General features: G+C 45.0%; 1 protein-coding gene across 3 annotated transcripts; it reads right to left on the bottom strand.

Moving 5' to 3' along the window:
* Nucleotides 1–4572: 4572 nt before the first annotated feature.
* On the bottom strand, nt 4573–11213 carry PABPN1 (poly(A) binding protein nuclear 1). 3 transcript variants are annotated; one of them, XM_069485479.1, is made up of 8 exons: nt 9073–10337; nt 8889–8979; nt 8417–8531; nt 7643–7710; nt 7236–7342; nt 6664–6751; nt 6423–6574; nt 4613–5490 (listed from the first exon to the last, which is right to left on the bottom strand). In XM_069485479.1, the coding sequence occupies exons 1-8, from the start codon at nt 9237–9239 to the stop codon at nt 5451–5453; spliced, it is 828 nt and encodes a 275-aa protein (XP_069341580.1). In that variant the 5' UTR covers nt 9240–10337; the 3' UTR covers nt 4613–5450. The 3 variants fall into 3 exon arrangements, with proteins under 3 accessions (XP_069341573.1, XP_069341580.1, XP_069341590.1); XM_069485472.1 differs by having other exon boundaries at nt 4573–5490; nt 8889–10337; XM_069485489.1 differs by lacking the exons at nt 8889–8979; nt 9073–10337 and adding an exon at nt 10978–11213.
* Nucleotides 11214–13380: the final 2167 nt, after the last annotated feature.

The following is a 13380-nucleotide window of genomic DNA, read 5'->3' as shown; positions in this document are numbered from 1 at the left end:
TGTTGAAAGAGATTAAAGACGTAAATAAATGAAAAGACATTCTGTGTTCATGGACTGCCATGTTAATGTTGTTAAGATGGCAATACTCCCTAAATTGATCTACAGATTCAATGTAATCACTATTAAAATCCCACCTGTCTTTTCTGCAGAAATTGACAAGCTGATTCTAACATTCACATAGGAATACAAAAGACCCAGAGTAGCCAAACAATCTTGAAAAAAGAACACAATTGGAGGATTCATGCTTCCAAATTTTCAAAACTTACTACAAAGCTGGCTGAGCACGATGGCTCACGCCTGTAATCCTAGCACTCTGGGAGGCGGAGGCAGGAGGATCGCTCGAGGTCAGGAGTTCGAGACCAGCCTGAGCAAGAGTGAGACCCCGTCTCTACTGAAAAAATAGAAAGAAATTATCTGGACAACTAAAAATATATAGAAAAAATTAGCTGGGCATGGTGGCACATGCCTGTAGTCCCAGCTACTCCTAGCACTCTGGGAGGCTGAGGCAGGAGGATTGCTTGAGCCCAGGAGTTTGAGGTTACTGTGAGCTAGGCTGATGCCACGGCACTCTAGCCCGGGCAACAGAGTGAGACTCTGTCTCCAAAAAAAAAAAAAAGAAAGAAAGAAAAAGAAAAAGAAAAAAAGCACCATGTGGCCCAGTAACTCCACTCCTAAGTATATACCCGAGAGAAATGACAATATATGTTCACACAAAAACTTACACACAGATGTTTGTAGTAGCACTATTTGTAATAGCCAAAAAGCAGAAATATCCTAAATGTCTATCAGTTGATTATGGATAAACAAAATGTGGTATATCTATATAATGAAATATTATTCGATCATAAAAAGGAATACTGATATATGCTACAACATGGATGAACCCTGAAGACATTATGCTAAGTGAAAGAAGCCAGATACAAAAGGCCACATATTATATGATTCCATTTATATGAAACAACCAGAATAAGTAAATCCATAGACAGAAAGTAGACTAGTGGTTACTAGGGACTGGGGTAGGAGGTTAATTGGAAGCTTGTTAATTTGGCATGGAATTTCTTTGGGGGATGATGAAAATGCCATAAAATTAGGTATTGGTGATGGCTACTATATATTTACTAGTAATATATACTAAATACCTAAATAGAATATACTAAAAGCCACTAAATTATATACTTAAAAGGCAAATTTTGGCCAGGCGTGGTGGCTCATGCCTGTAATCCTAGCACTCTGGGAGGCTGAGGCGGGTGGATCGTTTGAGCTCAGGAGTTTGAGACCAGCTTGAGCAAGGGCGAGACCCCGTCTCTACTAAAAATAGAAAGAAATTATCTGGACAACTAAAAATATATAGAAAAAATTAGCCAGGGGCCGGGCGCGGTGGCTCACGCCTGTAATCCTAGCACTCTGGGAGGCCGAGGTGGGCGGATCGTTTGAGCTCAGGAGTTCGAGACCAGCCTGAGCAAGAGCGAGACCCCATCTCTACTAAAAATAGAAAGAAATTATATGGACAGCTAAAAATATATATATAGAAAAAATTAGCCGGGCATGGTGGTGCATGCCTGTAGTCCCAGCTACTCGGGAGGCTGAGACAGGAGGATCGCTTGAGCTCAGGAGTTTGAGGTTGCTGTGAGCTAGGCTAACGCCACGGCACTCACTCTAGCCTGGGCAACAGAGTGAGACTCTGTCTCAAAAAAAAAAAAAAAAAGAAAAAATTAGCCAGGCATTGTGGTGCATGCCTATAGTCCCAGCTACTCGGGAGGCTGAGGCAGTAGGATTGCTTAAGCCCAAAAGTTTGAGATTGCTGTGAGCTAGGCTGATGCTATGGCACTCTAGCCTGGGCGACAGAGTGAGGCTCTGTCTCAAAAAAAAAAAAAAAAAAAAAAAAAAAGGGGCAAATTTTATGGTATGTTAATTATATCTCAATTTAAAAAAATTAATGGAACTTTTGGTGAGATGCAAATCAGAGATATGGTAAACTGACACCTTTCTTCAGTAAATAAAATTAAAGTTTCCTGTAACAAATTTTGTACACAGCCTCTCCTAATCTCTCTTCCTTAAAGATACTTCCTTCCCACTGAACCCCAGTGAGGTGCTCATTCCTGCCTCTCACTTAACAGGGCGCTCATCCAAAGTAATTAACAGAAACCATCTACCAAAAATAACCAAGCTGGACCAGGAAGCAATTTCCTTTCCATGCTTCTTCCTCTAAAACCAGAGGATGATACAAGAAAAATGATGAGAGGCCAGGTAAAGTAGGAAATCTGACTCCTATAAGGACAGGAACTCGGGGGTCCAAGATAAAGGGAACACTATTGTTGTTACTGCCTTGTCCAGGACAGGAAAAGCAACCCCAAGACGAATTAACATCTTTTGAGCACCTACTAAATGGCAGACACTGTGGGGTAGACACAAAAACACAATCTATGCCTTCAAGGAGCTTACAGTCTATTGGGGAAACAGGAATATAATTATTTTAATTGTAAAACTATGAAGTAAATGCTAAAGAGAAATAGGAACAATTTGTCCCAAGTGCATGGCTGATTAATTCTGACTACGAAATCAGGAAAGGTTTCATGTCTGTGGTACACTTTGAAGGATGTGCACGATTTTGTTAGAGAAGTTGGGATGGGCATAGCAGGCTGGAGGAAACAGCATGAGCTATAAACAAAAATAAAGTAACTCAACTGGAATGCATAGTACATAGGATTCAGGGCAGGATGTGGCAGGGAAATGTAATCAGGATTAAATTGGGAAAGGCCTTAGTTCCACACTTGAGTTTGTACTTTATATTTATTGGTGGCATCATAGGAGCCTTTCTGGCAGTAAGTACGGTTTGGAGCTACGTACATCTGCCAAGGAGCCCACTGCAATGACAGGGAGTTGCTCAAGCAGTGAAAGAAATGGAAAGAATTGACAAGATAGAATTGACTGAACACCAAAAATCAAAACCAGAAAAGGGTTAAAAAATGACATACATCCTCCAAGATTCAAGGATTTATAGGGATCTTTTACAGCTAGCCATTTAGTGCCCCCTGGTGGATAGATGAGACCTTCATAGCGTTAACATCAAGTCACTTAAGATGTTTTACATTCTTCCAATAGAACATTGAACAGCCTCTTGTTCATCAGCCTCTGCAGAAGTCTCCACACTGAGACCACCAGGCATTATTTTACCAAGTTAGGAGAAAAGATAGACCTCAAATGCCTAACTAATCCACAACAGGAGGTAGTACAATAAATAACCAAATACTAAAATAAGTGGTGGTCAACACTGATCTGAGAATACAATGTAACTTGAGAGGTGGGTCAAGGCTTCATGGATATGAGAGTCATTTCTTTAACCTAAGACTTTTGAAGAAAAGAGCATCCAGGTCAGAAGCAATCATGAACAAACTGAGAACAGAAGTGAATGACAAAAGAGTATGAAGGGGCTGGGTGCAGCAACTAGCCTGTAGTGCCAACACTTTGGGAGGCCAAGGCAGAAAGATCAGTTGAGGCCAGGAGTTTTGAGGTTACAGTGAGCTATGATCACCCCACCACACTCTAGTCTGGGCCACAGAGCTTAAAAAAAAAAAAAAGTATGAAGAGGTTGAAATATTAAGAAATTCTGTAGGTAATAGTCTATGAAGGCTTGAGCTGGGAGTGACATAGTATTCAAGAATGTTAAGACCAATCCAACATTAGAATGGGAAACAGAGAAATTAGGTTATTAAGATGGCCAAGTAACTAAACAGCAAAATTAAAAACACACAGTGAGAGCCGGTTGTGAAGTCCTAATTAACAAAATGATCCAAAACGTTAGCTGATCATGTTAAGTAGTCACTGCAGGTATGGAGAAAACATAAGGTTTGCAATTGTTAACTACATGTCTTGTTTTTGCTTTTTGTTTTTGTAGACAGGGTCTCACTGTTGTCCAGACTAGGGTGCAGTGGCATGATCATAGCTCACTGCAACCTCGAACTCCTGGGCTCGAGGATACTCTTGCCTCAGCCTCTCAAGCAGCTAGAACTACAGGTGCACAACAATACACCTGGCTAATTTTTCTGGTTTTTTGTAGAAATGGAATCTATGTTGCTCAGGCCGGTCATGAACTCCTAGCCTCAATCCTCCCACCTCGGCCTCCCAAATGTTAGGATTACAGGCGTGAGCACCGGGCCTATTTTTGTATTTCTTGAGCCCACGGTGAGGTAGGAAAGACAAGAAAGGTTACCCAGACCCAAATCTAGGAATCTAGGGCTGCTGGCACAGATAGTTCATTTGCACTTAGGTTGTATCAGAAGCACACAGTAGCACTATTACTAGGGCTACCCCTTTACTTTTGCGAGCTCATTTCATTTACCTCTCAAACGTCAATCAGGGTTACACGCTATCCAGAAAAAACGCAGGATCCCCAACTAAACACGTAATGTTCCTGCTCATTGTAATTTAACTCCTCCTCTTTAATTCACAAGTAGGAACTTCCCCTCCACAACTCCAGTATTTCCACAAAGTAGAATTAACAGCCATCTGCGATCTAAGAGAGAACAGGAAGATAAATAATCCTTACACTCAAAAGGCCGAACAATTTTTATTTTTTCAAAAACAACTTTATTCATGACACATATTAAAAAAAAATTCCCTCCCCCTGGAAATGAGCTAAAAAAATAAACAAAATCCACCTCCCACCTCCCTGTTCCCACTTCCTCCCATTCCCTCCAAATAAAAGGGAAAAAAAAAGCAAAGAAAAAAAAAAAACAAAACAAAAAACTGAAAAACAAAAACACCCCAAAACCCCCCAAAACAAGGTAGTGCATTTCCCCAGGGGGAAGGGGAATTTACACTGGAGCCGCTGGGAGCGGAACGAAGATCTTCCGGCTACAGAAACCTGCAAAGAAAGACACTCAAAACAGAAAAAGAAACACAAAAGGAAACAAAATAGATCACCAGGTAATCTGGAGGGGCAGGGAGCCGGAAAAGAGGGGTGGGGTGGGTGGTAGACCTGGCAGGACAGGAGCAGGCAGGAGGGGACTGTGAAAGACGGGGAGAAGACGGAGGGAACGTAACAAGCAGAACAGTTTGGTGTCCTTCCAGAGCCCTGGGTAAAAAAAAAAGCCCTCCTACCACCCATGCCCACCTACCCTTGAGCAGCCCCCAAGGGGGTGAAGTGGGGCAGGGAAACATGGGAAGCAGCTTGCGCAGTTGAGACGTGTCCATGGCGAATCCCCAGAATGAATGAGCAGCCCCCTGCCCCACTCCCTGGGCTGGGCCTTCCCCTACTCCCCAAAGCAGGTCCCTCCTCAGCAGTTAGTTATGGGATTCTCCCCCCTTCCACAGTATATCTTTTTTTTTTTTTTTAAATATTTTTTTTTCCATCAAGGCCATCTTCTGTTTTTCTTTTTTTTTTTTTAATTCTTTTTTTTTTTCCTTCTTTCCTCTTTTTTTCCTCTCTCTCCTCCTAATACACACTTTTTTTAGTAAGGGGAATACCATGATGTCGCTCTAGCCCGGCCCCTGGAAGAAAGAAGGAGAGTTAGGTGTTAACATGATCACTAGAGAGTTCAGTATAAGCCCCTCCCCGTGGGCCCTTGCCCCAGTTACTGTGAAGGGAAGGGGGGAAAAGAAGTTTTCAAGTGTCCTAAAACTGACCCCACAATCCCAGAAATAGCAACACGCCCAGTGAATTTGAGAGTGGGGAGTGTTTAACAGAACACTTTACCAAACAGTGGCAATAAAGTGCATCTGAGATACAGGGGCAAGAGAAAGGACCCGTTTGTCCAGTTTTCAGTTCTCCATGGCTCTTAAACCCTAGGCCCTCACCAATAGATCCTCCCTAACTCCTGGGAGCAGACAGGTATGAAAAGCCAAGGTTTACATGCCCAACTTGTCTATTTAAATGCAAAGAGAAAGTAAAGCAAAGCAAAAAACATGGGTACCACACTAGACCCAGTGAAAAAGTTAGCCTTGGAAGACTGGCTGAAATAAAGACTAAATATCTCAAAATCCTCCCACATAGCTGTTGGGGAGGATCAACTAGCCTCTGGTATTCTCCCAAGGGAAGTTCAAACTTCAACCTCTCCCTAGGTCTGGGAAAAGTAGCCAATGTCCAAGCGGTGCTTTCACTGCCCTGAGGCCCCGTTCTTCCTGGCTTTTAGTGTAAACACCTTCACTGCCACCAACTCCCAAGAAAAAAAAGGCTGGGGGAGAAAGTATCTTTCAGACTAGATGGAGATCCAGCCCTTATCACCAATTCCTGCCTCAGAAAAGATGATAAGACTGGCTTCCTGGTGGGGCCTGCAACTACCTTCCTCACCCTGCACAGGCAGGAGACCAAGTCCCTGGAGACCAAGGGGAGGGGAAAGGAGGGAGGTTCCTCACATCAGGAGAGAAGGAAGCATACAGGGCTCATGGGAGGCGGGGGAGAGGAGCAGCCCATCTATCCTGACCTGTAGACGCGACCCCGGGGCCTGCTGTTAAAACCACTGTAGAATCGAGAGCGGGAACTGTTGTAGTTGGTAGTCCGGGCACGGTAGCGGGCTCGTGGGAAACCCCGGTCTGTTGTGCTGATGCCTGGTCTGTTGGTTCGTTTTGGGATCACCTGAGGGTAAAGGATGTAAAATTGAAAGTCTTAAGAGTCAACCTGGAGAGTTCACATTAGAACCAGAACAGCAATGGGCACAGGCTTACCTTGATTTGTCTTCCTCTAAATAGGGACTCATCTAAGGCCAGGGAAGTCCTCACTGACTCTTTGTCTGAGAACTCTATATATGCAAACCTAAAAAGAGTAATTGTCACTTTCTCTCTCTGAAGTTGCAAATAACTCATAGGTCAAATTCAACTCGCAGGCATGCTTTGGGTACAGTATGTTTACATTTTTAATTATTAAAAAAAATTGTTTTAAACAGAACGTTTTAAGAGAAATTTCCAGCTACTCTTTGAATTTTAAAATATGGGACACTTACTTATCTTGTGATATAAGAAAAACATTAAACAAAAAATAGGACACACAGGCCCTGCATTTCCATATGGCCTTAACCAGCTGGGACCAAGTAGAAGCAGCCCCCTCCCCCCACTTCTAGTTCATAATCCCACCCATACCTAGCCTTCATTTTTGTCACCTGTCTGGCCTCTGAAGGCATTTATGTGCAACTCCTAATACAAAAGACCACTTGTTTTAACCGCAACTTACTGCTTAATATAAAATATTTACCTACTTTTAAACTGTGATTTAAATGATCTCAACTTACTCCACTACTTACCCTTTGGGATGGCCACTAAATTTGTCACACAGTATGGTAACACGGTTGACTGAACCACAACCATGAAAGTGAGCTTCCAGCTCTTCTGCTGTTGCACCGTAGTCCACCTGACAGAGAGGAGACATTTCACAGGTACTGGGCAAACTCCTGTCTCAACAGGTTCCTAGCCTTTGGTCTGGGCCATCTATACACACCAAGGCAAATCAAATCTGCTTCTCAAAGAAACTGATTCCTACTCCTTCTAACTCCAGAGGCTATACTAATCACTCTAGTACCTTTTACCTTTTCCCAACACTCCCTCCACACCCAAAACCATCATGTATCCTGGAGATGTTCCTTTCAAGACGATTAACAATTCCCCCAAATGAGAATTTGCCCCTAACCCCTACCAAAGTCCTAGCACATACATTGCCAACGTAGATGGAACGGGCATCAGCCTCCATTTTCTCTTCAATGGACATGATCACTGGGCCAGCTAAGTGGAGAAAAAAAAAAAAAAAGGCAAAAAACAGTTGTTTTACTTAACCAGTATATGCACTTCTGTCACCAGCATTATACTATAAGCTCACTAAAGGCAAAGATTTTGGTCTGTTCTGTTCCTTGCTTTACCAATTCCCTAGAATAGTATCTGGTACATAGGTGCCCAGTACTAAATATTTGACAAATTAAAGAATAAATACATCCTTAAAAATCACGGAGAAATGTGTAGGAATCCCCCTGCCCCCAAATCAAATCCCCACCGAATAGCTTCCGTTGAAATGCCCTGAAGAATAAACAAAATTAAGTGGGCTGAGACTCGACATTTCTGGATTAAAGGGGAAGCCCTTTGCAGCATTCTTTCTCTTAGGAATCCTAACTAAAAGGTCTCCAACTGAAGGAAAAACTATTAGATTTGAAGGTCAAATGCAAGCTGGCAACCTCCACAAAGAAGGTCAGAGGTAGATTAAGAACAAAGAGCAGCACATATATAACAGGGACAAAGGCAGACACAAGACTACCACCACCAAAACACAGGTTCTGTTTCACAAAGGTCAGGAGAACACACAATGGACTATGACAGCAGCACCTGCCCAGTAACTGCTCAGACAAGCAACTCCAGGGTGCCGAGCATCTATTCCCACATTCTCCGTGTCCCTACAACCCGAGAACCCGGGCTCCGCGTGCAACCGCCAGTTACTCACCATTGCCTGGAGGTGGACTCATATTCATCTGCTTCTCTACCTCGTTCTGTAGCTCCTTTAGCTTCTCAGCTTCTTCCTCCATCTCCCTGACCCGAGCTTTGATGGCTTCCAGCTCCTACAATAAGTGGGGAGGGTATGGAGAAGAGCTTAAGAGGAACCAATGCAGGGGCTGTGCCCTGCTCTCGGTCGACGCGCGGCCCCAGACATGCTCGGCCATTTCCCTCGACCCACGCGAGGGTCGTGATGAAAAGAAAAGCAAGCCACCCTCTCTAGAACACTAGGCACCCATGACGCCCGAATCAACCCGGCCGGGACCCTTGTAGTGATCGCGGACCCATCCACGGCCCGGCCCCAGCCACGTTATTCCCCGCCCAACCCCACCCCCCGCCTGCCTCCCGCTTGCTCGAGCTCTGGGCCTCCCGTGACCCGGCCCGCCAGCTGGCGGCCTTCTCGCTCGCCCTCCTTCCCTCACCGGGTCCTCAATGGCGCCGTCCCCCGGGTCACCCTCGACCAGTCCCGGCTCCTCCTCCTCCTCCTGGCTGCCGGGGGCTCCCGAGCCAGGCCCAGGGCCCGGAGCTCCCGGGGGGGCGCGGGGCCGGGGCGGCTCCTCTTCGGGCTCGGGCTCCGGCTCGGGCTCCAGCAGCAGCTCCCCAGGCTCCAGTTCCTCAGACTCCAGGCCGTTCCCGTAGTCCCCTGCGCCCCCCGGGGCCCCCTCCCCGGCCTCCCCACCGGCCCCGGGCACAAGATGGCGCCGCCGCCCCGGCCCGGAGCCCCGACCGCCCGCAGCCCCCGCTGCTGCTGCCGCCGCCGCCGCCGCCGCCATCGCCGCTCAGACTGGGGCCCGCCGCCCGGCGATTGGAGAACTGCGCCGGCCACGCCGAGGATTCATTAGTTAAGCAGCCTGCCCGTCACCACGAGCTAGAACTCCATTGGGGACTATTACTTGGCAATCAAATAAGACCCCACCTCTAAGGCGGGGATACTGCGCCAAATTCTCAAATCCCGGTAGGGGAAATCTGTCTGTCAATCAACATAACGTCCCACCTCCTCTCGAGTCCTTAGGTAACAATACCGCCACGCTGTGACGACATTCCCGCTTCCCCAGCGTACGGGCGGGCCCGCGAAGCATAGGACGCTCTGTGATTGGCCCCTGGCTAGGCGACTGGAAAGAACCAATCTTCCGTTCGCCTCACCGCTGCGGCCCAGTCGCAGATGCCAATTGGCTCGCGAGTTTCGAAGGCTGACACCCTTTTCCTGACAGGTGAACCTTGCCTCCGAACAGACAGCTGGGCTTCAAACTAGGGAAACCCGAGGTCACGTGACTAGTCAGTCTTTAGGGGGCCGCCATCTTGATACTATTGCAGGCCAACTAGTGAGCAGTTCCGAGGCAAAGGCGGTTTCTGGAAACTGGTCTCCTGACTAGGAAGGCACCCGCAGATGCGATGTTGCCGGAAATGGAGCATTCCAAGAGGGAGTTCACTTTTCATAATCCAGGTTTTTGGCACCATCATCCACCAGCTCTCCCAAAACAGAAAGCAGGGAGGAATCCTCACTTGAGCTACCAGGCACGAGTCCTGTCTGTCCTCTCCTCCTGCACAGGCCCTCTTTACAGGACCTCTGCTCCTAGCTACCCAGTTTCAGCCTGTTTATACTCTTGCCTGAACTGTTTGCTACAGACCCCTAAGGGGGTCTCTAGCTTCCAGTGTCACCCCTCCAATGTGCACTACTACCAGACTGGCTCCCCTTTGCTGGTCAAGTAAAGTCTCAAGACCCCTTGTGGTGGCCTTAGACATCCCAGGATCTGGCTACTTCGCAAATGTTTACTTCCACACTCCTCGTTACAGAGGGTATACCGGCACCTAGTCCATGCCTCTACATACACAGACAACTGCAATGCCCAGCATCACCTCCTGAGAAGCCTTCCACTAGCCTCCCCTCCTTTCCCATAACAAGTGGGCCTACCTCCACTGTGCTTTGTGCTGCTTTTCTAACTAGGTTTGTGACCCCCTGCAGATGAGGGGCTGGATCCTGTTTATATTCGCATCTCCACCTCGTGGCAATATGCCTAGCATATAGTATGTGTCCCATTGGATGTTCCTTGACCAAAAGATAGATTCACAGATTGGGGGTGTGGGTGCCACCCTTCATCTTCAGCGCTTTCCCAGCCCCCAAGTCCTCCTTCAGATCCTGGAATTTCTCTGGGTAGGTTCCCACCATGCCTCTGTACTTGGAGATACCAATGAGACCTAGCCCTGGGAGGCAGTGTTGCCACCTTTTAGTAGCGATCCTACACACTTGAAAGAATGGCGGTGCTAAGTTTGCAAGAGCAATTTCTGTAGGCAGACCAAGCTACAGTTTCAAAAGCCAGAATCACCGGGCGTAGTGGCTCATGCCTGTAATCCTAGCACTCTGGGAGGCCGAGGCGGGAGGATCACTCGAGGTCAGGAGTTCAAGACCAGCCTGAGCAAGAGCGAGAACCCCATCTCTACTAAAAATAGAAAGAAATTAGTTGGATAACTAAAAATATATAGAAAATATTAGCCGGGTATGGTGGCGGATACCTGGAGTCCCAGCTACTCAGGAGGCTGAGGCAGGAGGAGCACTTGAGCCCAGGAGTTTGAGGTTGCTGTGAGCTAGGCTGACGACACGGCACTCACTCTAGCCTGGGCAACAAAGTGAGACTCTGTCTCAAAAAAAAACAAAAAACAAACAAAAGCCAGAATCACAAGAGCTCAACCAAAAAGTTAAGCACGATTGCGATAGGGGATCTGGACAAGAGGAGATACCTATTAGCAAACCGAAAAATCAAAGGAAACTCATTATACCCGCTTCTTCCCCTCACCCCCGCGTTTTCTCACAATTTCTTACCTCAGAGGAACTTGCAGCAGAGTCACAGTCGTTTAAAATTTCACTGGAAATTATTTCAGCCATGACAGCTTCAGTGATCTGGGAGAACTAAAGTTGAGCGCTGATGATAAACTCTAAATGAGTGCGTTTCCTGGAAGAAAGCTCTTTTATACTGATCTTAACCTAATTAAGATTTGGGTGTCTTATTGGTACCTAATTTAAATAATCCAATTAAGGGCCGGCTGCGGTGGCTCACGCCTGTAATCCTAGCACTCTGGGAGGCCGAGGCGGGTGGATCCCTGGAGCTCAGGAGTTCAAGACCAGCCTGAGCAAGGGTGAGACCCCCCGTCTCTACTAAAAATAGAAAGAAATTATCTGGCCAACTAAAAATATATATAGAAAAAATTAGCCGGGCATGGTGGCGCATGCCTGTAGTCCCACCTACTCGGGAGGCTGAGGCATTAGGATCGCTTAAGCCCAGGAGTTTGAGGTTGCTGTGAGCTAGGCTGATGCCACGGCACTCACTCTAGCCCGGACAACAAAGGGAGACTCTGTCTCAAAAATAAATAAATAAATAAATAATCCAATTAAGGAAATGTGACTTTTAAGAACTACCTGTGAATCCTAATTTTATTGAGCACTTGATTTTGTAACAGGCACCACTCCTTATTATCGCATTGAATTCTCACAACCCTATGAAGAAAATATTTCCAAAACCATAACCTTTTTTAGAAAAGAAGAAAAAGGCTTAATGAAGTGAAGTAACTTGCCTAAGTCATCGGGCTAATTAGACTTATATAGGGAATTCAAACCTAGCTTTCCAAACTCAGATCAAAACTACTGTAAAGTTTGCTTTAATACACAAAAAATATATTATGTATGATCCTGAAAATTGAAAAAGGACTAACTTCTAATAATAGACAAAAGTTTAAGAAAACTATAATTACATCAAATCAAAGATTATTATGTACCTATTAAAAGGTTTACACAGTTTATGATAAAAATGCAGAAATAATTTTGTTAAGCCAAAGAAGTAGAATGTAAAATTGTATATAAAGTATGATTACAACTATGGGGGAAAAAAGGAACAAGAACCAGTACAAATTTTCTATTCTTTGGCAATATATACCAAAAGCTTTTAAAATTTTTAGATTTTTAACCCAGTAATACTATTTCTTATAATCTTTTGTAAAGAAGTAAGCTAAAAAGTGAAAAACATTTGTAATAAAGATGTTTATCAAAGTGAAAAATAGAAACAACTCAAATGTCTAAGTGGGCATTAAAATTACTGTATAGACATAGGTGTAATTTTATATAATCATTATGTCTTTAAAACATTTTAATGACAAGGAAAAGTGCTTGCAATATAATGGTAAGCACAACTGCAGTATACAAAATTGTATGTACAGTATGATCATAAAAGCACAGATAAAAGACTGGAAAGAAATATGCTAAAATGTTAATAGTAGTTTTCTCCAGGTAGTAGGATCATGATTAATTTGTTTCTTTATAATTTCTATGTTCTCCTAATAGGCCAAGTAGAGAAATCTAGCAATAAAAGGCAAATGTAAGCATTAAAAAAACTTTTATGTTCTACAAATTCTACACAGTCACTATGAATTTTTTTTAAAAATTACCCCAACCTTCCCAAGTTTCTCAAAAAAACAAGCACATTTAAAAAGATATTTGAAGGCCGGGCATGGTGGCTCACACCTGTAATCCTAGCACTCTGGGAGGCTGAGGTGGGAGAATCGCTTGAGGTCAGGAGTTCAAGACCAGCCTGAGCAAGAGTGAGACACCGTCTGTACTAAAAAATAGAAATTAACCGGACAGCTAAAAATATATAGAAAAAATTAGCCATGCATGGTGCTGCATGCCTGTAGTCCCAGCTACTCGGGAGGCTGAGGCAGAAGGATTGCTTGAGCCCAGGAGTTTGAGGTTGCTGTGAGCTAGGCTGATGCCATGGCACTCTAGCCCAAGCAACAGAGTGAGACTCTGTCTCAAAAAAAAAAAAAAGAATTTGAGCTGGGCATGGTGGCTCACTGCTATAATCCGAGCACTTTGAGAGGCCAAGGCAGGAGGATTGCTTGAGCCCAGGAGTTCGAGGTTGCAGTGAG

The sequence above is a fragment of the Eulemur rufifrons genome, chromosome 2 (genome assembly GCF_041146395.1).
Source record: "Eulemur rufifrons isolate Redbay chromosome 2, OSU_ERuf_1, whole genome shotgun sequence".
NCBI lineage: Eukaryota > Metazoa > Chordata > Mammalia > Primates > Lemuridae > Eulemur > Eulemur rufifrons.
Note: the sequence above shows the minus strand (reverse complement) of the source record. Positions and strands in the feature narration are given on the sequence as shown.

Excerpts from the sequence above, each read along its gene's own strand:
- PABPN1 (XM_069485472.1), bottom strand. The coding sequence starts at position 9,239 with ATGGCGGCGGCGGCGGCGGCGGCAGCAGCAGCGGGGGCTGCGGGCGGT. Across the intron at positions 7,343-7,642 it reads GTTCCATCTACGTTGGCAAT|GTGGACTACGGTGCAACAGC; the intron begins GTATGTGCTAGG and ends CCTCTCTGTCAG. Across the intron at positions 5,491-6,422 it reads CCCCGGGGTCGCGTCTACAG|GGGCCGGGCTAGAGCGACAT; the intron begins GTCAGGATAGAT and ends TCTTTCTTCCAG.